This window comes from Sardina pilchardus, chromosome 11, assembly GCF_963854185.1.
Source record: "Sardina pilchardus chromosome 11, fSarPil1.1, whole genome shotgun sequence".
Classification (NCBI taxonomy): Eukaryota; Metazoa; Chordata; class Actinopteri; order Clupeiformes; family Clupeidae; genus Sardina; species Sardina pilchardus.
In genome coordinates, this window is record NC_085004.1 from 1,803,580 (window position 1) to 1,828,374 (window position 24,795).

General features: G+C 42.1%; 3 protein-coding genes across 5 annotated transcripts; 2 read left to right on the forward strand and 1 right to left on the reverse strand.

Annotated features, from left to right (window-relative positions):
- Nucleotides 1-5,072: 5,072 nt before the first annotated feature.
- psma4 (proteasome 20S subunit alpha 4) lies at nucleotides 5,073-9,263 on the reverse strand. Its single transcript, XM_062548571.1, has 9 exons — nucleotides 9,135-9,263; nucleotides 8,729-8,750; nucleotides 8,110-8,152; nucleotides 7,824-7,986; nucleotides 7,527-7,604; nucleotides 6,753-6,841; nucleotides 6,241-6,371; nucleotides 5,924-6,047; nucleotides 5,073-5,312 (listed from the first exon to the last, which is right to left on the reverse strand). Exons 2-9 carry the CDS (start codon nucleotides 8,729-8,731, stop codon nucleotides 5,158-5,160), a joined length of 786 nt encoding a protein of 261 aa, XP_062404555.1. The 5' UTR covers nucleotides 8,732-8,750; nucleotides 9,135-9,263; the 3' UTR covers nucleotides 5,073-5,157.
- Nucleotides 9,264-10,369: 1,106 nt separating this feature from the next.
- On the forward strand, nucleotides 10,370-15,239 carry slc25a44b (solute carrier family 25 member 44b). 3 transcript variants are annotated; one of them, XM_062548570.1, is made up of 4 exons: nucleotides 10,370-10,389; nucleotides 11,494-12,164; nucleotides 12,345-12,472; nucleotides 13,777-15,239. In XM_062548570.1, the coding sequence occupies exons 2-4, from the start codon at nucleotides 11,537-11,539 to the stop codon at nucleotides 13,966-13,968; spliced, it is 948 nt and encodes a 315-aa protein (XP_062404554.1). In that variant the 5' UTR covers nucleotides 10,370-10,389; nucleotides 11,494-11,536; the 3' UTR covers nucleotides 13,969-15,239. The 3 variants fall into 3 exon arrangements, with proteins under 3 accessions (XP_062404554.1, XP_062404553.1, XP_062404552.1); XM_062548569.1 differs by lacking the exon at nucleotides 10,370-10,389 and adding an exon at nucleotides 10,474-10,551; XM_062548568.1 differs by lacking the exon at nucleotides 10,370-10,389 and adding an exon at nucleotides 10,484-10,640.
- A 2,806-nt stretch (nucleotides 15,240-18,045) lies between these two features.
- On the forward strand, nucleotides 18,046-22,942 carry crabp1b (cellular retinoic acid binding protein 1b). Its single transcript, XM_062548573.1, has 4 exons — nucleotides 18,046-18,325; nucleotides 19,583-19,761; nucleotides 20,590-20,703; nucleotides 22,687-22,942. Exons 1-4 carry the CDS (start codon nucleotides 18,250-18,252, stop codon nucleotides 22,735-22,737), a joined length of 420 nt encoding a protein of 139 aa, XP_062404557.1. The 5' UTR covers nucleotides 18,046-18,249; the 3' UTR covers nucleotides 22,738-22,942.
- The last annotated feature ends 1,853 nt before the right edge of the window (nucleotides 22,943-24,795 follow it).

Sequence of the window (24,795 nt, forward strand, 5' to 3'; positions counted from 1 at the left end):
TGAATTACTCATAGCCCAGTCTGTGCCAAAAAATAATGTCATACGTTTTTGTTTCTGAGGTGCTTTCATCTGCTGCGGGTAATTTATGTTTGTAGTAAAGGGGTCACTTAGAGAACAGAACCTTTGGCAACACATTGGTTTCAGGCATGGTCCTCTTGTCACACTCGTCCTCAGGGCTGGAGTGCCCTATCATTCATGTGGCATCTGCAATGCAACTGATAGTGATGACTCATCCCTCTAGAGTCACACACACACACACAGCCATTGGATCATGTTTTTTAAAAACAACCGAACATAAACTCCGAGATGATCAGGTTGCAGTCCGAATCCATTATGATTCACAACTCTCGGCTGCTTTGTTTTGCCCCCTATAAATTAGTTATGAGCTACAGTGGGGCTGCACTGCCAGCAGTTTGAACCAAAGACCTAGTTGGACGAGGTTTGAGGCCAACTACAAAGCGGGCAAAAAAAAAAGAGAAACTCCAGCAATATGTATATTTATCCACTGGCCAGATGTCCCAAGAGCCGCTTTCTAAGATTTGCCAGTGCTGAATACTGCTTATCAACTGAACACAGCACATCCAGAAAAAAAAGTGCATTTCAGGCAGATAACTTTACAAATGCATGGCATCTAAACAGAGGCATACCGGTAATCACTAAAGACACCACATGTGCAATTCCTTTGACAATTTCAATAATTTCTCACCACCACATTTATTGGAAATATTTCACTGAGGTGTTGTCAAAGGGGAATGAAGAAGATGATGACGCTGCACACTGCATGTAGGTCAACAAGAAACAAAAGGGAAAAATAGAAAGCTGAAGTACTCAAAAGCATTATAGATGTCTACATGCATGACAGTTATTCACCTGAACTGCAAAAGACCTGCATTTGCCAATCAATCCAGCCATGGAAATGAGATTTGTCTGAATCTTGGCTCACATTCAGAGGAGAGAAAGCACCTCCGATTGGCTTTCTGCAATTCATACTAACCATCACCGTCTGAAAGCAGCTCATTCTCCCCTCACAGTCCTCGGTGAAAAAAAAAAAGAAGCAAAATCTGACAAATCTGAAGGCTCTAGACAGCAGCTAAGAAGGCCCCACTTTTCCATATGCATCTCTATGGTTGTTCCAGGCTTCTCTCAAAGAAATGCTCGTGCTATAGTTGCTAACCTGCACCTCCCTATGTGGCAGCATCCCTTTAATGCTATATCGACCCACAAAATGAAGACGGTCGGAAATGGTGTTAAGTGGAGAGGAGACGCAATAGTGCCTGTGTGCCAGTGAGCTGCATGACTCATAAATGTCCTTCGCTTAAGATGCACAGAGCACAGAGATCCACTGGCACAGCCACACACGCACGCTCAGACAGATTCCCAACAAGACGGTTCAACATGGAACATTACTTATCAGGATCTCCCATACCATTTCAAATTGTTGTGCCCTTCCGTACTTTTTTTTCTTTATTTTTTTTTGACTGATTCAGCACAGGCATAAGAGGAAACAAGAAAACAACAATCTCATTGGGAGCTGTCCTACAAGGCTGGGCACCGCTATACATCACACTCAGCGCAAGCGCACTCACAGGGCGAGCGCATAGGAGAGGAAATAGAGGGTCAGATATGATGCACCACATCATTTGTCAAAAGCTTTGGAGATGACGCTGAGGATCTGATTACCACTGATGATAATAGAGGGCTCTTGCAGGTGTTGTTTGTCCCATAAGCCCAAGCAAGGGCTCTGCTGTCATGTTACTTACACTAACATTAATAGATGTCGTTTAATAAATGGCTGCACAAAGCACGATTCAGCCTCAGAGATATGATTCTGAAGTTAGATATATGCACTATCTGATTTAATGTAAACATGCATATAACATATGCAATGTGAAAGTGAACAGCTAACTGAAATTGTGTGTTGACATAGTATACATCCACTAGAGTTTTTTAAGATTCCAGATTTGCTCTTATTCTATTTAAATTCAAAATTATATGGCTTCTTTGACCCAAGCATGTTGAACACATGTGGTTAAATATTTACAATAGACCACAGTTGTGCATTAGTTTGGCATTTCTCATCTCCGAGCAATTTCGAATTACTTGGGGCCATAGAAATGTCATGTTGGCAAACGTGTCAAGCCTGAGCGTCATACAGAAAAAAGTGCTGGGAAAATTGCCCTCACATTTGAGTTTGATGAGTAAATCTCGCTGTTTGTTTTGGACAAACTGTTACGTTTTGTGTCCACTCTGTTTACAGGGCTCGCTACTTCTGTGTGTGTGTGTGTGTTTGTCTTAGATTGGTGAGGCTCTCACAGTGTGTGTGTGTGTGTGTGTGTGTGTGTGTGTGTGTGTGTGTGTGATGCGAGGGCCCCTTTTCGATGGGTTTCCAGATGTATGAGAGGGATGACACAGATGAGAGGCTCTCTTTGTCTGGATCAAGATCCCTAAGCTGGAGTTTGGGGCTGATGAGGGCGGATTGTTCCAGAGTCCCTCTATATCACCTTATTCCCTATTCTCCTGGCTCTTACTTCATAATGTGGCTAATTCAGGAAAAAGGGAAAAACCTAAGAGCCATCTTTGCAAAAGTTAATTTGTCTTTCTGATAAGAGAGAGGTCAAAAATGTTTTGGTACAAACATTAATTTGCCCATTGAGGACTAAAAGCAAATTAACAGAATAATGTTTATTTAAAGTTTAAAGTTTTTCTTAAGACAATTTATATAGCCTATATCCATAAGATCTAATACAATTCATGGTCACTTGTATTTATCAGACAGACTTCCGCATCCTCAGGATGAAGTGCATTTGGGCCACAACAGGCCCTAGGACTTGGTTTTACAATGATACATTTGATAATAGAGCCTATTTGTGTTTTTTTGTCTGCTCTGGAGCATAGGACATTCCTTTCTAAAAAGCCTAGCTGAGTTCGCTATTCCTATCAGTGCATTGTGCAGTATGTTTTTGCCCATAAACAGTGTCTTAGAAAGTAAGCCCTCGAACTCACTTACCTGGTCACCTCTTGGCTGATGCCTCTGTTGCAAGAAAACACTATAAGACTCCTAGACAGTCTTTTTACAAACCCCTAACCAAAGGTTACGTTTTTGACTTTTATTAAATACAAATAAAAGATAAAAATTAAAAGAATAAAAAGCTTTTCAATGGCGCAACTCCGTGATGTCCGAAGGCGAAAAGAGGAGAGCGTTGGAAGGGATTGCGCTCTTTTATATTAATCGAGCGGGCTGAACAAGCCCATGATTGTTCTCATCTTTTCTTGACATGACCTTGTCGTCTTCCTCTTGTCTTTTGACCCTTTGTTGACCTTTTGCTGGCCTACAGTATTTGGTACATTCTGTCCTTATCACATTTCATTTAGCGCAACACACTTTATATTTATAAGCAAAACAATGTTATAATTAAAATTTGCCTCTAAAACATATTCATGCAAGACATGGGCTCCGATGAATCCCTCAGTTCAAACTGCATGCAATTTCTACATATTCTATATTTAAACTGAATGAGATTCAAACGCATTCCCAGCGTATATGCCTACATACGTCACACAGCAGACCATTCAACATTGTACAGAGGATGCAGATTTAGCGGCTACCAAATGGGCTGTTACATAAGTGTGATTTAATTTGCACATGTTCACTTAAATATTTCTGATACGTTCGGCCTGTTTTACTGGATTTCAAGTAAAATGATTAATTGCTTCACAAACATGTTTCACCTGCAAATCTTTTCACTGGCACTATCCCAATCAGTTTCAGGGACATGTTGTGAAAAATCACCTGCAATCTGCAATCTGCATATGTTTTATTCTTTAATAGTAAACAAATAATAATGGCTACATGCTCAGAGATGCAAAATAGAACCAGAAGTGTTTTTCAGCTTTGTGTTTGATTAAGCTTGTGGATTTGATTAAGCCACACGTCCTAAACCCGTCCTATCATAATCTGAGATGTCATCCATTTGACAGTAACCATGTAAAGAATAATTATAAATACACCTACTACATTTACAGCATCACCATTCTTTGTCTCATCTGATCTCTTGTTACCTGAGGAGATTTTACAACCCTTAGTCATGCCAGCATGCTGATCATATTGATTGTAGATTAATAACAGAGCTAAAATTCATTCAAGGTCTCAAATAATGACACAAGTTCAGGGTGTATACTGACCATTCCCGCAAGTTCATGGGCTAATGTAAGCTACTACAAGAGAGGCACGGCACATGGAGGACATGGTGCAAGTGAAAGTCATGTGCAAGAGGCAAAGCTCTGGCCTCAGAGAGCCGCCTGCAAATTGCAGACTGTCTGATGCATATTACTCACTTGGTTGGCAACACTGGGTAGTTACATAGCGCCACAGACATTGCCCGTCTGCAATGCAAATCACAGGACATGCTTTCAGAGAGCAAGAATGATTTTTTTTCTTTTCTTTTTTGACTGTCTGGTTTGCCTCTGTGCTGCAGGGATCAACCTTGTATTTAGCAACGTGGATGGTATTTAACCAATTAAATCAAACGTTTTGAAATATTACACTTTGATTGTATTTCAAGGTCTCCCTTTCTACTCACATTAGTTGGTTCTCAGATGTACAAGCACACACATAGAAGGACAAGATAATAAAGCGCACTTCTTTACCCAGACATATCTATATTTTTATATGATCTAGAGCAGTAAAATCAGTCCCTTGTCCCTTGTGCAAAAAAAACCCTGCTCCAGCTTTACAAAAGCAGACTGACCTGTAGTGCCCAGCAGGCCTATTTTGAAATTGGAGCATGACGAGACAGGTCAGGACTCTGCCTCCACCTGCTGGTAACCACTTAGCAGGCAAGCCAGAGTGAAGAAAGGAAAGGCTCCCGTAGGATTTGGACTAAGATTATCTCTAGCAGCTACTGCATGCAGTCCTATAACAATCCTCATTGCTCAACTCCATTCTAAACTGATAGTATCAGCCATCAGCCATCAGCCTTGTAAGCATTTTGTGCTCTGTACTGTGAGTGAATGGCCTTGGGAATTTGGAGGAAGAATCCACTGATGACTAGATAATGACAGCAGACAAGACAGCGTTTCGAGACTTTTTTATTATAGAAAAACTCAATCCAAACATATTTACTTAACACACACTTCCGACGAACTGCGTCTGTCGCTTCACTTGTCTTTTTCCCGCTGCTCCTTCTCTTTCTTGTCTTTCTCGGCCTTGGCCTCCTCGGCCTCGTGCTTCTTGATGAGCTCCTCCACCTCTTTCTGTTTCAGCACTTTTATTTTGGTCTTCCCGTTCTCTCGTGTCAGGGTGGCGATCTCCACTGGAAAACAAAGAGGCGTGCATGCCGAGTTAGACGGTTGCCCTGCGAATACCACTCCCTCTTCACCAAACTCCTGCAAAACTCAGCAGAAATTACTTATTCCTGGCTAACGCTCATTCGCATGTATATGCTTAGCATTTATCTGGCTTTTGATCATCAGTATACTGATTATAGCCATCTTTTAGCATTTTCTTGTTCTGTGATCAAAGTCACCGGTGGCACCAGATAGGAGGAGGGACCATACTCTGACTGGTATACTTAACAGTACTTACCCCTTCAAAACAAGCCACTACCAGTTAGGTCTTTTCTAAGATCTAGCCAGACACAGTATTAAACCACTTTCCCAAAGCTATTAAGGTGGATTTGCATAGCTTTCGCATCTTTGTGCTGCTGTGTGATCCTGAGGCAAAAACGTCTGTCTGTCTATTTCACACTAACCAAGCTTCCCATATCACTCTCACCATACAGTAGCTTTACACAAAGCAGATATATATACAAGGTGTTAGACACTAACATATGGGGTGCTTCTGAAAACTCAAGGGTAAGGCTGAACATTTGTGATGTAGAGCAAGCAATAACAAAATGTAAGCGTGTTGAAAATGTAGCCATACCTTTTTCTGCAGACAGTTTGCTCACATCCATTGTCTTGTTGAGGACCTTAACTGCTAGTGCAAGTGCCGAGCACAGAGTCATCTCACCCTCTTTGAAATCCTGCTTCAGCATAGATACTGCAGCCTAAAACACAGGAGCAGGCTCAGAATCTAAACGACATGTCTAATCACAGACTTATGCTCAATACTTTAAACTTAACAGCACATTTGTGTGAAACAACAAATGAATAATGAGTATACCATTAAACAAAAGTAACATTTTTGAACACCGTTATGGGGAGTAATGGACTTTAATGTTGTATCAACAGAACACTTACCGCACTGTTGTTGCCGATGCATGTTGCTTTCCAGCCTCCGTAGTTTCCACTTGGGTCACTCTGGTAGAGCTGGAAGCCGTAGTGCTTATCCCAGCCCATGTACAACAAGGACACTCCAAATGGCCGTTTCCCTTAGAATGACACATACGATTAGCTTGGATTTCAACACTTTGTCAAAACTATACACATTAGAGCATCCACATTGTATTCCTAATAGCCTTTCACACAGGGTTGAAGACATCCAAACATATGAACTCATGCTCTGCTACGGGTCACCCAAACAGTAGTTTCCATAGTTAGAAGCAGGTAACAGCTAACTAACTAATCAAACCAAACAGTATTAGAAGTCTGTAATATCTGACTTTATTGACTATGCTTATTTTGACATTTGTAACCATAAGTGACCATCTCAAGTTGCACATGAATGTCAAGATCAGGAAGGATCTGTGGAATCAATTTTGATACCCAACTAATTAATATAATTTGACACTATAATTTGGCACTATACTTACCACCAAACTGTGTGTAGGCCTGTTTGATGTCACACAATGCTGTCACCAGTTGCTCGCATGGGATAGGCTCTTGATATTGCAATAAATACCTGGTTAGAAGGAAAGTTAACCAAAATTGGTCACGTGAACCGATACTTTGATGTAAAGTTGATGGCAAAATTATGAAAACGTGGAGGTACTGATACACATTTTTCCACAGGCAACTTGGTACCACGGGTACAAGGGAATAAATTCTTAAAGAATTGACTGGGGCAATATGCCTACAAGTGTTCTAGTAATACAAGGAAAACTTCCTTTGAGATCAGGGGTGTTTAGTGCATCTAGAGACACAACCCACTATGACTCAGTTTTGTAGGTTACTTTGTGTTTAAGGCAGATCAGAGATTCAAAACTAGTACGTTTTGAGACAATGCAAAATGTTTCAGAAGTCTTAACAGCAGTTGAGTTATGGAGAGCATGGGACAAGTAAAAATCTGTAAACATTGGTGTCAGTCAATGAAATCAGATGCATGCCTGTTAGAGGTGTGTAAAAAGCCCAAGGAAGTTGTAAGTTACAGTGATTTTAGAATGGCCAAGAAGTGTTGGACTTAACGCAAGGCAAAGTCTATTTGGGTTTTTTTTTATTTAGGTTTTTGTGCAATTTGTTTGCATTTGTTGCATTTCTTTCTGCATGTTTCTGTAAACATAGATCTTATGCTTTGATCCCACAGAACTAAGGAGCTAAGTGGATCGCACCATCAATAGCACTGACATCAGGGACAAATATTCACTTACCTCTGTGCAATAAGCCTCAGCTCATTGGTCAACACGTTAGCGTCTGAGGTGATTCCAGCAACACTGCAGGCCATGTCCCTAGAAGCAACACGTAACCGTTGACAATACACACTAGACTACACAGCAGAAGTGGTTCACAGAAATATCTTCATGGGTAAATGTAAATGGGATGTAGTAATTATAATATACCTCACAACATATTCAGATGTATAAACAATGAAATCCAATGAGAGGATAAGCTGTATGTAACATAAACATATACATTATAAAGCCAAGTACCAGTGGTAGAAGACTTACTCATTCAACTTGTAGATTTTCTCTGAGAAGAACACCTCGTCCAGAAGTTTGTGGATGTTCCTCCTCTCGGCTGCCAGCAGCACCCCATCATTAGCGAGAATTCCCAAGCAGGTGCCGGCATGGCCGATAGCCTCCATGGCATATTCCACTTGGTACAAGCGACCTGCAATTTACCAACCCATTAATCTACCACAAATTATTCTCAAGCAGTTTATGCAAAAACTCAGCTTTCACTGGGACCAGGACAGTGCTTATAAGTAGAAGCCTACTGTAACATGGAACTTGCCTTCAGGTGAGAATATGGTCGTTCTTGAATCATATCTGCGGGACTGAAATAGATATAACGTTAGATTAAGGCTTTAGAGATGCAAGATAAACGAACATGGCTTCTGTACTGTTAGAACAAAACATTCATGGGCGTGTTCTGGGATACACTTTGGATTTCTAGGAAGTACACTGACGTTTACTTGCATGAAACTGGGCTAACGATAGCTAGTTGATACTGAAATGAATACTTCAGATGAGGCACTGGACAGTCTCGTGAAATTGTTATACGAGTGGGAGAGTTCAAAATCATACACATTTACAGCACTCGATCTGTCATTAGCTTGCTAATTCGTTGTTAAGGGTTGACGTTAGTAAATAGTGGAATCCTTTCATCCTCCACTTCGACCCTATATGGTTTATTCAATCCATATCCAAAATGTTGCTGTTTGTACAATACAACCCTGTTTCGCTTTCAATTTAAGGTCCATGATTAGGCATTCACTTGCAAGCTAGCTTTCAAGCTAACTCACCCGGCTATCACTTCCTAGCTAACATCATTGACAGTCACATAGAAAACATTGGTGTTAGATATTAATGATAACCTTATGGTTAAAAAGAAAGGATTTTTAGTAACTTACCATGGCTGCCTATTATGTCGGCCTGCAATGTAAAAAAAACAATAAACTTTTAAAAATCGATCGTGTGAAATAGAAAATGTTTAGCTGTGGTATTTTAAAGCTACGTTTTAACATTTAACGCTATCATTTTTCACGTTTAATAGTTAACGTTAGCCTATAGCCACGGCAAATCTTCGCTAGCGCAACCAGTTATGCTAGCAGGGACATCTGCTTCATACTGAGAGGCTGGGTTAGCTAAGCCAGAGAATGGCTCTGGCTAAGCCTAGCCGGCGAAATAGCAATCTCTATTACACCAAATTGTTTGGCTACTTGCAAGATAAGAACACAACTCACAGTGCTCACATTTGTAGTCACCCTTACAGAAATTATACAGCCTAGGATGAATAACTGCTATTTTATCTCTTACCTTATTACTACACGTTAGTTAGCTTGACACTTCCTTGAGACGAAAAGCAAATGTTAGCCGCTCTTGACTCAACAAAATATTTCTTTCTCTTTTCCTCGTGCAGCGATAGCTTATTGTTGTTCTGTACCTTTACCGCCACCTAATGGAATGGGGTGGTGAGACTCCACAGATATACTTATGCATAGCAAAAGGGAAGTTTCACAAGCTTGGCTATATGATATGCATTCTGTATATTTTCAGTTTAAGACGTACAAATGCTTTGTTTACATCATGTAAATAATTAATTGTGCGACACACACAAAAATACACAACAATAACAGAGTATGTTTGTTAATACATTTTTATGGGTCATGTCAAAACTTCACCATATTCCACTACCAAATAAACATGTTTGCCTATGTTTGTGAATCTGAGACTTCTAATCATTCTAATCATTATGTTGCCTTTTGTCAGACACTTGTTGAAAAATCCACAATCTTTATTTCATTGTCTTTCCTCATTGGTTCTCAAACTTGTTCTGACTTTCCTCACTTTGGAGATGGGGAATTTACAAGCACCACCTGACCCCATCAACTCAGCAAAATCGGTAATGGTAACCAGTTATTTTAATCTGTTTATGACTCCTATGTTTGTGTGTGGGTATTTTGTTTTGAAGATAGGCACAAAAAACAAACAAAAAAAATCCTCCTGTTCATCACGCCCCACCTGTCATGTCTCTATTCACCCTGGAGTCTGCACTTTGAGAGACACCGGTTAGGCACCTCAGATTCTGGTTAGGCTACATGTATACCTATAACTAAACCGATTCCTTATTGCAGAGCTCATCCCAGACACCAGTTTATGGAAGAGATGTGGCCTGATCTGGTTTGAATGAAAGTATCAGATGAGATCTGCCGAGGCCTGAGCTTGTTCACTATCTGGGATTCACTATTCGCAAGTTCACAAACCACTTTTTAGTGGTATCCCATTTCTAGCATCCCTCACAGAGAGGTCAAGTATGTCCAACATATAGCTCACATGCTGAACCTCCAGGTTAGGTTGACCCCTGTTTGTGGAACCCTGGTGCCCCTTGGGCTTGGCTAAGAGTCTGACTGCTTACTTCATTTGCTACACTGTAAAATAAACAAACCTTTTGATAGACACTAGGGACCCATTGCTTACATTGGAAATGGAATTTGACCAATTGCATGATACATGTGTCCACATCGGCTGCTGTCAAATGGAAACCAACCTGTCAGCGTGAAACACTGTCAAGGTAAGTTGTGCATCATCAATGTAGCAGAGTTGAGTTTTGTAACCTGATTGTTGTCTCGTAATCTATTCTTTGACCTTTCACCTTTAGTGGTGTGTCAGGTCAGAGCACAATCATTGGATGTTGGAGCGGCATGACATTCGGGATGAACTGCATGCCTGAATGGTAACTAGAATAGTTAATTTGTCACGTACACAATGCTGTAACGTAGTCAATTTAGAGATGGGTTCCGAATGAAAAAATTGTCGAGCGTGGTAAGTCTTTTATAGTGACTGATTATTAAGGTCGTGCTCCATTGTATGGCTAGCTCACGTTTATTAGCCAACCAGCTAGCAATCTTGTTTTGCAAGCTAATAGTGGTTTTGCGAGAGAAGTTCCCTGTTCGGCATTTTGTTGTTATACCTTTACGTTAATGTAGGAAACTGTAATTTACACTGAGAGACTAACTCTGAGTAGCATTAAAACCAGTTAAAAAATGTTGAGTGTTTATGCAGAGCTGAAGTCAGACATGGCGCTGGGGAACACTGTGTCCTGAAACCTCTGTAAGCTAACTTAGCTGGCTAAGTAGCTTGGTTGCTAATAACGTTAGCTAGCTAGCCCATGTTAGGTAACTTACACGGAACTAAACAGCGAGCATACAGCAGTACAACGATGTATCGTTTGCGTTGTTTACACTTACAATTATGAGATCTGGCTAATAAGGATTCATATCCTGTTATGAAAAGACATCCAGGTAGCTGGGTGGCATGGAGTTTGCTTTAGCTACCTTCACCTCCCTTGCCTTTGCTTTAGGCTAGCACTTGGTGGAATGGTGGAAGTGGTGAGGTTAGCCATCCACGCTGTGGTTACATCACAACGTAATTTAGTAGAAGTAAATCATACCCAGCAAATACCTGTGAATTATATGAGAAGATTAGTTTTAAAGTTTATTATTTAGTTACTTGACCCATTAACATTATGTTCATGTTTGCCACTGGGAGCATACCACTTGAACCAGCAAGGTTTGTCATGTTGAGACTTGCAGAGTTTGGGGGGAAAAGGTCAAAGCTTCAAATTCTGCAAAAACAAACAACTGTGACATTATTTGGTATGTGTCTTTTTTTGTAGACAAGTTGCTGAAATCTGATGTGGGGTGCTTTAAGGAGCGAGGATGCAGCAGAAGCGGAATATTCAGATCATAGAATGGGAGGACCTGGACAAGAGGAAGTTCTACTCCTTTGGGGTCTTCATGACCATGACCATTCGGGCCACGGTATACCCCGCCACCCTCATCCGCACCAGGCTGCAAGTGCAAAGGGGGAAGTCCCTCTACAATGGAACACTTGATGCCTTTGTCAAGATCCTGCGAGCTGAGGGCGTGAGGGGCCTGTACCGCGGTTTCATGGTCAACACCTTCACCCTCATCTCAGGCCAGGCGTACATCACCACCTATGAGCTTGTGCGCAAGTATGTCTCTACCTACTCTACTAACAATACTGTCAAGTCTTTGGTGGCGGGAGGCTCGGCATCTCTGGTGGCCCAGAGCATCACTGTCCCCATAGATGTCATCTCCCAGCAGCTGATGATGCAGGGCCAAGGGGAGCATCTGACACGCTTCCGCATCAAGCCAAGGATGGTGGGGGCAAAGCACAAAGTCACTTTTGGCCAGACTAGAGACATTATCGCCCAGATCTTCGCAACTGATGGGCTTCGGGGATTCTACAGGGGCTACATGGCGTCGCTCCTCACCTACATCCCAAACAGTGCTGTCTGGTGGCCTTTCTATCACTTTTATGCAGGTACAGATTCTGAATTTCCCTGTTGCAGTGAGGTACTTCTTGAAAATCAAGCAGTACTCTGATTGGTTGAGTAGTTTTAAGGCTTGAAAGTCAGGGCATGAATGCTTCTTTGTGATTACAATTGTGTACATAACTAGTGAACTCCTCACTTTTCTGAATCATGTTGTGTGTGTCCCACAGAACAGCTATCGAAAATGGCACCGAGTGATTGCCCCCACCTGGTTCTGCAAGCCATGGCCGGACCTCTAGCTGCAGCTACTGCCTCCACCGTTACAAATCCAATGGATGTTGTCAGAGCCAGAGTCCAGGTAATTAAAGGGACACTTCACCGATTAGCATTAAAGGGACACTTCACCGATTAGCATTAAGCTTTGTATCTTTAGAAAACCAGTCATGTTTTTGAATGGTCGTGCATCATTCCCTCAGTTTGCCTTGAGATGGGAGAAATATGGATTTCAATGAAACCCATGAATGATTTTTTACATCATTGAAAGCAGGAAGTCCAACATTAGTCCGTATTTCTCCCACCAGCTAGGTTAATGTAATTCTAATAACACTACACATTGCATTATATAATTCTTTTTTGTTCTTCCATAACCAACAACTGCTAGCCTGACGTTGTCATACTCGAAATTCTAGTCAGAATTGAGTCTGATACTGCGCCATTGGGCTGTGAATTGGGGTGTTTCAACCGAACCAGGAAAAAATGCCTCTACACTCAATTGGATAGACCTACAACCAATCAGAGCAGCATCTTTGTTGTAAACAAATTCAACCCAAGCGCTCTTTGGTGACGTGATAGATTAAGTTACTGTCGATCATCTGTCCATCATCGTATGAAGCCCTGACAATTTGATTGGTCCGAACAGCTCTGGTTCAATCATAGACCTCTGAAGTTTGCCTAAAAAAAAGCTGCCATCTTTGTGATTTGGTATCTGATGATTTTTCCTATGGGGATTTTGAATTAATCACACCTGTTAAACTCTTGTGGGGATGAATAACTCTTAAATGCAGATGTTTTCCTGAACACACTTTTGTCCTCTGCCTTCGAGTGAAGACTGTGATCTCCAGTAGGTGAAGGTGACACACTTTGATATTTGCTGCCCCAGAGCTAACTTGCTAACTAACTTATTGGCAAGTTGCATCACATGTTAGCTCTGGTGTAGCAAAAATCAAAGTCTGCTGCCTTCACGTACCAGAAATCACAGTATCCACTCGAAGGCAGAGGACAAATGTGTGTTCAGGAAAACGTCGGCATTTCAGATTTTGTCATCCCCGCAAGAGTTTAACAGGTGTGATAATTCCAAACCCCCATGTTATTTTCCCATAGTAAAAATCTCAAGATACCGGATCTCCTTATATGGGCAAAGATGGTAGCTTTTTTTGTAGGCAAACTTCAGCGGTCTATTGTTGCGTCACAACAGAGCAATGCCAGACCGAACTTTCCTCAAATGCTGTGGGCGAGGCTAAGTTCGGCTGGCTAAACAACAGCCATTGTTTATAAAAGTATTTTATAAGTAAGTTGACATTGACACTGTCTACAGCATATTAGGTAACGTGATAAGTTCTTGAGCCGGTATTGAATCTGACTGAACTGGTTTCCTCTGTACAGGTTGAAGGCAGGTCCTCCATCATTGGGACATTTAAGCAGCTGATAAGAGAAGAGGGATTCTGGGGGATGACCAAGGGACTGTCGGCCCGCATCATATCCTCCACGCCCACAGCGATAGTCATGGTGGTCGGCTATGAGACGCTGAAGAAGCTGAGTCTCCGGCCAGAGCTGGTAGACTCCAGACACTGGTAGAGGACCTCTCGTGTCCTCGTCCAGTCGAGCCTGTACCGACCCAGTAATGACTCCTCTAAACACCTCATCCCTTGTCAGTCAGCCTTTTAAAACTTTGTTGCCTTGTGATATTTCATTGTGTGGTGGAGACCATTTTTACTTTTGTTTGTGGTGAAGGCAGAGATGGAGAAGCCCTCAGTGTTGCAAGCATACGTTGTGCTCTGTCTACTTCAGTCTCGCCTGACAGAGTCTGGATGATGTGTAGAATGTGTGTGCTTAGATTTCACTCAATATTTTCAACCCCCTTACCTGATGTGAATATTTTTAAACAAGACGTGGATTTAGTGCACATTCTTTATTCTAAATTCTAAGCCAACCTTGTGTTTTAAATTGAGTAAGAACACAATTAGGAGTTTAATTTTCTGAACTGTACAGCTGTGTACCCCATTCCAGATGTGTGTGTGTGAGTGTATATTGTGCTAAACTAGGTGTTGGAACATGTCACTGCCACCAGTTTTGAGTGTGATGTTTTATTGTTGTTGCACATGAAAAGATGTATATCAAAATGACCAAACATCAAATTTGCTGGAGTAGGCATTTCTGTGATTACTCGGCTGATCATTCAAGTGCAATGTCACAAAGAAAGGACTCTAAAAATGGATTAGACCAAAAATAGGCCCTTGAGGGAAGAATCATGTCCTTTCATGAGCAGTGGTGCATAAAACAATGTTATGTGTGTGAGCAAATCTGTGTCAATCACTTGTGACATGTGTCTATTCCCCTGGATCAATGTACATACGAAGGACTGATGAAACAAAGACGTGCTGCTGTCACATGCTCTAGTTGAATTTATGTATGACATACCGATCATTGGTACAGTTTGCTGTAAATGAAGTAGTCAGACAAATTTGTGTTTGAATCCTGTGTCTTTACCCCAGCCCAACACTAGGTACAGCATACATCTCACATCAGACTTTTCCATTGTGGCACAACCTGTAAGCCCATGTTACAATTTAGTGATGGTAGTAAGAAGTGGCCTCTCCCCTCCACTGTTCTTTTCAGCTCTTGGACCATTTGCATAGCACCAGGTGTTTAGATTGGACATGCACAGTAAGCATTATGTGTTGGAGAGGTCAGGAAGACAATACGTGATTGGAATGATGGACGCTGAGTGGAATGTGGTGCTTCCTCCCCCTGCTGTAATACTGTTTTGGCCCTGTAGAGGGCACAGTAAGAGGAAGCTAACCCCTTCAGCTTGGGCTGTGCACTGAACTAATAAACCTTAACACTGATCTTGTTTTGAATCATGGTTGTTCTCAAATTGTGAAAATTCATGACGCAACACAGATGAAAGATAACGATGCTTACAGAGACTATCTGTGGCCATGTGCTGTGGTGCAGTGATGTCAAAACCAGAAATTATCACATGTCTCTGGACATGCTAATGGTAAGTGTTTGAAAGTGTATGATTGTACTGATATGATGTGTGATCATATTCTCTACTTGACCTTATAGACAGTAGTGACTAAGTATAGAACAAATGAAATTCAATGAAATATTACCGTGTTAAATCTGTTCGATGATATTTATTTTATTGCGCCAGCCTTGGTGATTGCTTCAGGCAAGGATAGCCGCTCTAGTGCAGGTGATGCATGTGCTAGCTAAGTCAGACTGATAAGCACCACAGAAGGGGATGCTAATTTAGGCCCACTGTCCTTGTGGCAAGACAAGAAGGCCTTAAATGTAACACAGCAGAGCTAAGTGTCACAGGTTTCACCAGAGTTTCATCATCTGACTTACCTTTCATGTTTTACAAGGAGGATGGTCTGGAATAAAGAGTTCCACTTGCCTGCTGCTGAAGAGGACCCTGTCTGTGAAGAAGAAGACAATGTTGTGAGTCTTGTTTTTGGAGATTTCTAAATTGTCTGATTGATATCCCTTTTTAAAGATACTTCATTACTGCTCAGCAGAATCTGCAGAGTTATTTCTTTGCAGCAACCTTGTAGCACATGACAGACCTTTCACTTGGATAAAAAGGCAATTAATACTAGGTGTTAGCAATGGACGTCCTTCGACAAGGGGGATGGGTAGGGACGCGGTGAGCAGTGTGCCACCTCCACTGACATCCCTGCTCAGAGGTCAAACATAGACGAATGATCATCTGTGCGGGACGGGGAGATGGAGGAGCTTTTAAGGAAGTGCTCCCAAACCAAATGAATCCATACGGGAGGCTGGGGCCCAGTGAGAAGGTTAGGGTGGGATCACTCCCTCAGGGAGTGCACTGACCAATAGACAATCACACAGCTGATGGGAAAACAATGACATTAGGTGCACCTAATGGCAACTGCCCACTGTAAAGGCTCCAGATACTTAATTTCCAGATGAAGCCGTGGCAGAAGGGTCTGTCTCTTCTGTTGGTTTGCCCGGAAAGACAGATGGCCGCCATTAAAACAATGCCACTTGATTGGCTGTAACGTAATTAAATGTTGCCTATCAGGCTCAGTGGAATTAGCAAGCGCTCCCTTAGAGTTGGGAACTGACCCAACTAATCACTGTTACAAAGAGGTTGCACAAAAGGGTCGGATGATGACACTATTTCTATCTTTGGGTCACATGTGTTGGTAAGATAGATTTGATTAAAATAATTTATTTTGAGGGTAGGGACAGTTTGTTCTGAGTATTTTAAAACTGCCACAAGAATTCGTGTTTCATTTTTTTTTTTTTTTTTTGCAACACCTGGACTTTCTGAGCTCAGAGAAAACATTTGTCACTTTGGACAACTGCATAATTTCCTCTTTGAAACGAAGTAGAGTTACTTAACATCTTTGGTATTGCTGGTATGCATAACTGAAGTGAATCAAGCCAGAGCCTCTTTTCACAATGTACTGATCCTCAGACTTTCTCTATCATAACATTTAAACTTAACACACAGACTGGGGGAAAAAAAACTTTGTAGGTGACATCATCATTTGGTCAAGTTCAGTCTGGTTGCCCTGCATGCATAAAAGCGAGAACTGAAGCCATTCATCTTTAGGATGCCTTTCTCATGCACCACTTTCTCTGCTCCTCTTAAAAAACGACATCTGAAGACCAAACCCAAATTCATTGACTGATGGCACAAACAGTGGCCACAGAAAAAGCACTGGGGGGGTATAGACGGCTCCATGCCTTTTACCGGACACTTCCTGGGAGGAATGACAAAGTGCTCCCTGCCCCTTCTGTACATTAATTATCAGCTGCTGTCTGGGAGGCACTTTGTCAAAGAGATTGATGAAGAGCCATCAGAAAAGGAACAAATCAGGCTTGAGGGGAGGGAGAGAGGGAGAGAGAGAAGATCTGTTCCCCCCCGCTCTCCTGGGCCCCCCAGTTTGGAGTCGCGGAGGTGGGATGGCGGGGGGGAATGAATCAGCCTTCATGGGAAATGCGCTGAGAACCTGCTCCAAGCGGTTCGGTGCCATTTTCAAAGGCGGTTATAGGCTCAATCTCTGCTCTCAATTTGAGATCGTCAGTGCGTGAAAAGTTTATGGACTTCATTGTTGCCTCTCCATCACGATTGTGTGGCAATGGGGAAGACGTATATTTAAAGGCTTCCTGAGCATGTTAAATTCTAGCTGTAGATGTAATTATACCATCCAAAAATATTCACAGTTCGGTAGACAAGCTTGAGCCTATTCTCAGATACCAGTCTCTTTTAAGATTATTTTTCATGAATATTTCACTGCATATAGTCCTGAAATGGCTCAATGTTGCTATGCCATTTGAACAATTGAAAGAGCAACATGCAAACTATATTACCCCAGTGCCTAACAATGAATTGCTTGTGGTGAGAAGAGTATGGTGCTTTTAAAGTACCCATGGGCTTCCTCGTACTTAGTCAGTCCAGATGCACTTAAGAATATAACGTACAAAGCTGACATCTATTATATCACCATTAAATCATGAGCAGACAATGACAGGGCTGGAGAGAGAGAGACGAGGTCTGCAGATAGAGTCTGCTCCTGTGAACCACTGCCACCTTTGAGTAATGAGAAGGCTTTCCAGGGGGAGGGAACTTTGACTCATGTTCAATACACATGCTATGACTAGTGGTCCAGAGAGAGAGGGTGAGACAGGGAGACAGACACAGAGAAAGACGGAGAGAGAGGGAGAGAGAGAGGGAGAGAGTGTGAGTGAGAGAGAGAGAGAGAGAAAGAGAGAGAGAGAGAGAAAGGATACAATAGGAGTACGGGCGAGAGAAGGAGGAAGCGCAAAGAGCCGCAAAACTGCAAAACCGATTTGCTCTTTTTATTTTAAACCAAGCCCATGAAAATGCCCAATTTCGCAGGCACCTGGAAGATGAGAAGCAGTGAGAATTTTGACGACCTCCTGAAAGCGCTGGGTAAGCCATTCAGTGTTATTTCTTCCATTCTGCCATCCCAGCCGATGCACAGATCTGTTCATATCTCTGTAACATTTCATCCATCATGGGGACCGTGGTGCGGATCAGTCGCTTGCGTTCAGTGCCAGTGGCTGGATTGCTTTTGTTTGCGCCTTTGTTTTCTCAGGCTGGCTGTTGTTCCTAGATTAAGGCGTCTCACGTTTTATTGGAGAGGCTCTCATGTGCTCCCAGTTTAATTGCTCTGTATATTGTACGGCTTATGAATGATCACTTTAATTATCTTAAACTGAACTGCATGGACACTGACAGGAAAAAAGACATTACTTTGAGTTATGGTAATGCATGGAGTCTGGTCTGATGGTGAATTGAGAATACTCACTCGCACTTCAACCTCTGTCGTGTTATCTGAAATGACAATGAGTTGAGATATTGTTCTTGGCTGAGCAGACTGGGAGTTGTCTGAGCCCAGCTTTGTTTTTGACAGCACAATAAACACATTTTGGGCTGTAATCGAATCACGGGGGCCATCCAAGTGCTCTCGTTTGTGCTGGAAAGCGCACAGAGACAGCCTGAGAAAGTGTCTTTTTTGATGTCCTGGGAAGCACACTGGAGCCAGAGGCATATTCCTTGCAAGGAAACAGTTTATATCCCAATTGTCTATCAGTGAGCCTTGCCAGAGGTGGATGTGGTAGCGCCGAGTCACTGAGTCCACGAAGAGACCATGCAAAATCACCACCCCAGACATTCCTTTTATTCAGCACCTTGTCATTGCACACCCTTGTTTGCAACATCTGCTGATAACAATCTCATTTGGGGTGCCGTGATACCTCTGCATAGAGGAAACTGCATACCAATGCTATGTGAGATCCATGGTTAAAAAAAGTAAGTCACTCTTCACATTACTGTGGATGTATAAACACACTGTCATTTGCATGTGTTACAGATAATATCTGCGGAAATTCAAATCTGTAAAAGGCATTTCATTTACAGTAACGGGCTCCATTTTCTTAAATATGAAGAATGGAAGAACATTGGAACATTGGAATGGAACATTCCAGCGTTTCTTTTATCATATAAAAGAGTTTTCAGCATTCTACTGTGCATGTGTGCTATGACAATAGATTGACTGATTAGGGTAAGCATATCCCATCAATGCAAGCATCCTTTAATGTAAATCTCCTCTGCAGGAGATGTGATGGTTAGTATATATGTACAGGGTCTCTTAATTGTTTTTGTGAAATGTCATTCACTTCATAGGAGTGAACGCCATGTTGAGGAAAGTGGCAAATGCAGCTGCATCCAAACCTCACGTGGAGATCCGGCAGAATGGGGACCAGTTCTACATTAAGACCTCCACCACTGTGCGCACCACCGAGATCAACTTCTGCGTCGGTCAAGAGTTCAACGAGGAGACAGTGGACGGTCGGAAATGCAAGGTAATCCAGCTTGCGCCAAGCTGTCTGAGAGAGCTGATCTCCTGGTATACCACTTAATGAATATATTTAATGTTTGCATCCAAATGAAGGACCGCTTGCGGGCATGATGTGCGCATTAGTATGATCTCTCCAAACATGATACCTTTTTTTTTTTTTATCCTCGTCCTCTTACTGGTTGTTCGCATAAAACTATTCCACATAGGAAATGGCGTATTGATTTTTTAAGTAAAGACCACATTATTGAACCTCACATGATCCTACTGTTAAGGTAATCAGCATTAGCCCATCATTATCTCACTCAAGCAGCTTAGTGCACGATGGCCCCTGTAGAAGGACTACACTGGGGTCACCTCTGGCTTTTGCAACTCAAACCCAAAAGCTAGCAATCCCACCACCTCATTCCAAGCATGACACTGGCTTGGCTGGAAAAGAAATATTTTTCGAGCCCCATCCCTAAATCCACCCATTTTTGGACAGATAAAGCGGACAGTTTAGTGAGTGCTTACATAGCCACATTTTCATTTGAACATGAAATATGTGGTGTCTGGTTAAGCATTAACTCTGTTCATGCATGGGAATAAAGGACAATATGAGTACATGCCAAGGAGATATATGATTCTGAACGGAGAGTAATATCCTCCATTTAAACACTTCACTCTCGCTTCATTCCAGTGACCCACAGTTGTTATTTTTGGGTGATGCATTGTGGTGGAGATCAAGTCCAGAACCTACTTTTATTCTCAAACATCTCAGCTTCTCACAATGGTTGTGCAATGGACACATGTACTGTATTTCTGTATTTCTGATTTGAATCATCTGATTTTACAGAGTTTGCCAATATGGGAGACTGAAAACAAGATCTACTGCAAGCAGACTCTTTTGGATGCAGGAGGCCCAAAAACATTCTGGACAAGAGAGCTAAAGGGAGACGAGCTTATCCTGGTAAGTTGTTTCCAATTAGTTTGTTTGGCTCTGTTTTGTTTCTTTTTCTGTAATTATCCGGAAACTTGATAATTAGACCTGGAATATGTGTTCTATTGACAGTAATTACCACATATCAAACTCACGGCAATCAACTTGACTTTTGAGGGAAATCGAGGGTGGCACAGTGCCTAGAGCATATTCAACTTAATTAAAATTTGTTATTACAGCCCCCTCCATTGTCATGGCTTTCCCTTACATGGTATGCTTTGAAATACACTGTAATAGCTGAAGCAATTGATAGTACTTTACTGACAGCTTTAGTCTCACATGAGGTACTGGTTAAACGAGAAAGCCATGCCCTTTCTCATGCACTTGCATGCATCAGAAACACCTCTTTCATTGTGTTTCCTTCGACCCCAAAATAATGCGAAGAATTTACAGGTGGTACGCACACATGGCTTGTCTAATTTTACAGACCAGATGGACAATAGTAAAAAAAGGTACCCGAAACGGTTAAGTCCATTTTATTAGTGTTGGAAATACCCTCTTCACCACTTCTTTGTAATCCCTTAGGGATATCAATACTGTCTTTCCCTGGCACCGAGGGCTTGACAAAGCCGAGCACAGCAGTTTACCAGACAATGCAGTCATTTTACATCAGGGAGAAATCCAATGGAAGATTTCAAGATCCATCAGTCAAAGCTGCAATCGAACCAGTGACCGGTCCAATAAACAGCAGAAGTCCTTCATGGGACATGTTTGGGAAAGCATTGCCATTGTTATTAGGTTCCCTGTTATTATGATGAATGAGCTTGGACATCATCCCTGCTGTGTTCAGGTCTTCTGCGTGATTGCACTTAAATACTTTACAGTGAAGTCATTCAAACCTCATTCTGAGTTAAGTCATAACATGGCTGGAATGTTTTTTTTTTTGTTCTACGAAAGTCTTGAACTGGCTGTTCTGCCAACTGTAATAGTCAGTTGCATAAATTACAGTTCGGAGCATGCAAAACACCCGGCCATTTACATCTTGTTAGACAACAGTAAATTAGATGCTTGTCATGCAAACGTTGAGTTGAACAGAGCTGCTCCAGTACGACTGAACAAAGGGATCAGATCTGTTGGACCATAAAGTTACAATAATCACGGCTGAAATCAAAGAGGCCCAGGAGCTGATGAGAAAATTGAGTTACCAAGAGGGGAGTGAATCATGAATAATGCATTTCTCCTTCCTCTTTCCTCACATCATCAAACCCCTTATAACTTTATACGGCTGAGCTGGAAAATATCCTCAGATATCCCAGTACAAAGGCAAAGGTCATCTTTAAGGAGAGAATTTATGGGGGGACATTCTAGAGTTTCTCGGTCTCATATAACCGCCCACTTCGAAAGGGAAATAACTGCGAAAACGAACCGCAGATACAAATCACTGTGTGGCCTCACATCGTTCAATTAGATCTCATGTCCTCTGCTTCTTTTGTTAATAAAGGAAGGCTGGCGTGCATGTGAAATGGTATGGGTCCATTAGTAGGAGGCTGGCAGTAATGTGCAGGACTGGCTATGGGGGCCGCTGGTTGTGACCCACGCGAGACAGCGCTAATGTGGTTCATTGATCATGTCTCATAGCAAAATGCCAATGGTGAGGTGGGCCCTGACAGTCCTTCGGCTAATGTCTCCCAGGACACCAGGCCAGGCGGCAGATGGCCCATCTTAACACCATTCTTTTAAAGGCCGCGCTCGACTCTCTGTCCCTCATTTCCTGTTCTGGGGCGCAGATGCTCGGCGGTGCTGACAGCAGTTCCATTTCTCTCGCCCTCGTGCTCCTCAGACTCAAATAAATCTACCAAAACTCAACACGCTGCAGTCTGAACATCTACTGCTTGTCTGGGTGGCTCTCCTCCATGCTGGTGGTTGGTATAAGGGCTGGTGTAAGACTTAGCATGCTGATGGTGAAATAGTGAACTTGTGAAGATGTTCATGGTTGATTTTCTGTCTTCTCAGACCTTTGGAGCCGATGACGTGGTGTGCACACGGGTCTATGTCCGGGAGTGATTGACCTTTGACATATGGAGACATTTGTAATCTACAGTGCCAGTCAGAACAACCCCTAACCATGCGACTAGTCTCAAGACTACAAGACAAATTTCTGCTTTCTAAACATGCTTATTTTATGAATTCAGTACTTTGTGTAAACTCATAACTTCTGGAGAGCCTCCCAGTTACAAACACTAACAATAAAAACAGTTACAACTTGAAACATTTATTCTGTGGGGAGTTGTCTGTTATGTTCTATGAAATTGAAGGCATCCATGTATCGTGTCTCATGTTTCTAAACTCATGTAAACATTACATTCCAGTTACACCTTCCGCATCCTATCTTGGGAATGATGGTAACAAACTCTTTCCTCCTGGCCCATGTGATGGGAGACCTCCACTCTCCCAAGGTTCCCATGTGTCTGCTGAAAGAATGACTCATTGACCAACAGCAGGCAGAAGGTTACAATGTACTGGAGATTAAAGCCAGCCATGCAGGAAGTACACATTAGATGGTCTCTGGGTGTGTGTAAAACAGCTGTCCTCTGTTGACTTCCAAGGATAACAAGCTCAACATTATATCACTCATGGGGACACCAGGCTGGATGAACCCCAGATCTGCACAAACTGGTGTGTGTGGCGGATATCGGGAACTTGACCTCATTTTGTTTATCTGTCTTTTACTTCTCCACCGAGAGCTCTAGTTCCAGCCCTAATCTAACACGCCCAATTGCACTTGGCACTCTCAAGGCCCTTGATTTATGCCTCTAAATACCATCCATATGGTAATAATAGTGATTAGAAAAAATCGGTCTGATGCTACAAAGCAAAAGAATAGGCAACGTTTCAGGGGGTTTTCATACGCCATCTCTGGGGAAGGGGAATTCAGTCTGATGGTGGGTGGGTGGGTGTTGCTGGACAAATTAAATGCAGGATTGAGGGGTGTGCCTTTAGATGAGGTAGAAGTGGACCAAAGTGATATAGCACACCAACCAATCCAAATGTTATCTATTCATCACCATCACACTATCTAAACATCACAATCACATTTCCCTCACATTAGCCCCTGGTAGGTAGTAACATATCAGTTTTTGTGATCGTGTGAGTTTGTTTATTGATCACTGCAACTATACACCCACACACATCTGAGTGCCTCAGTGAAATGTTCGATTAACATTTGCAAGTAATCATCTTGTAGGAATATGGTGTGTGCTGTATCAAACAGGAAGATTATCCCTTGCAAACCAACACCCTCTGCTGTTAACACCCAGTAGTGCAGTGCTACAGCAACATCAGGACCACACATTCACTCCTGTTAAAGGGACACTTCACCGATTATCATTAAGGTTTGTATCTTTAGAAAACCAGTCATGTTTTTGAATGGTTGTGCATCATTCCCTCAGTTTGCCTTGAGATGGAAGAAATACAGATTTCAATGTTGGACTTCCTGCTTTCAATGATGTAAAAATCATCATTTTACATCATTGAAAGCAGGATGTTCTACTCATGGGTTTCATTGAAATCCGTATTTCTCCCATCTCAAGGCAAACTGAGGGAATGATGCACAACCATTCAAAAACATGACTGGTTTTCTAAAGATACAAAGCTTAATGCTAATCGGTGAAGTGTCCCTTTAAGACCTCAACACAAATGATTGAGCTGCTCCAAAGTAAAGCATCAAGGCATTTCAAAAAAGATATTGATTACCGGTATGTCTGAAGAATGTAAATAGATTATCTGAGCTTTTTCCTATGAAACTGCAGTTGTGTTGAGAAAGGAAAATGGAAGGATAAGGTGGCAGAGAGGTGTTCAGCTGAATAGTAAAGTGCTTCTGTGGAGGAAGTGTTTCTCATACGGGGGAAGGGAAGTGTGTAAATCTTGTTGCCACAATGAGGTAAGAGTACTGACTGAGTGTCTGGGAAAAAATCTATGAATTTTCTTGACATAAGCGCTATGTTGCAATAACGGGGGTGGGATCCTTTCAAGTCATTTTACTGCTAGAGCCATCAAGCTCTAATTGTAGTAGGTGGCAAAAGTGCTCAACGAAATTCAAGCTTTTGGAAGTCAATGTCAAAT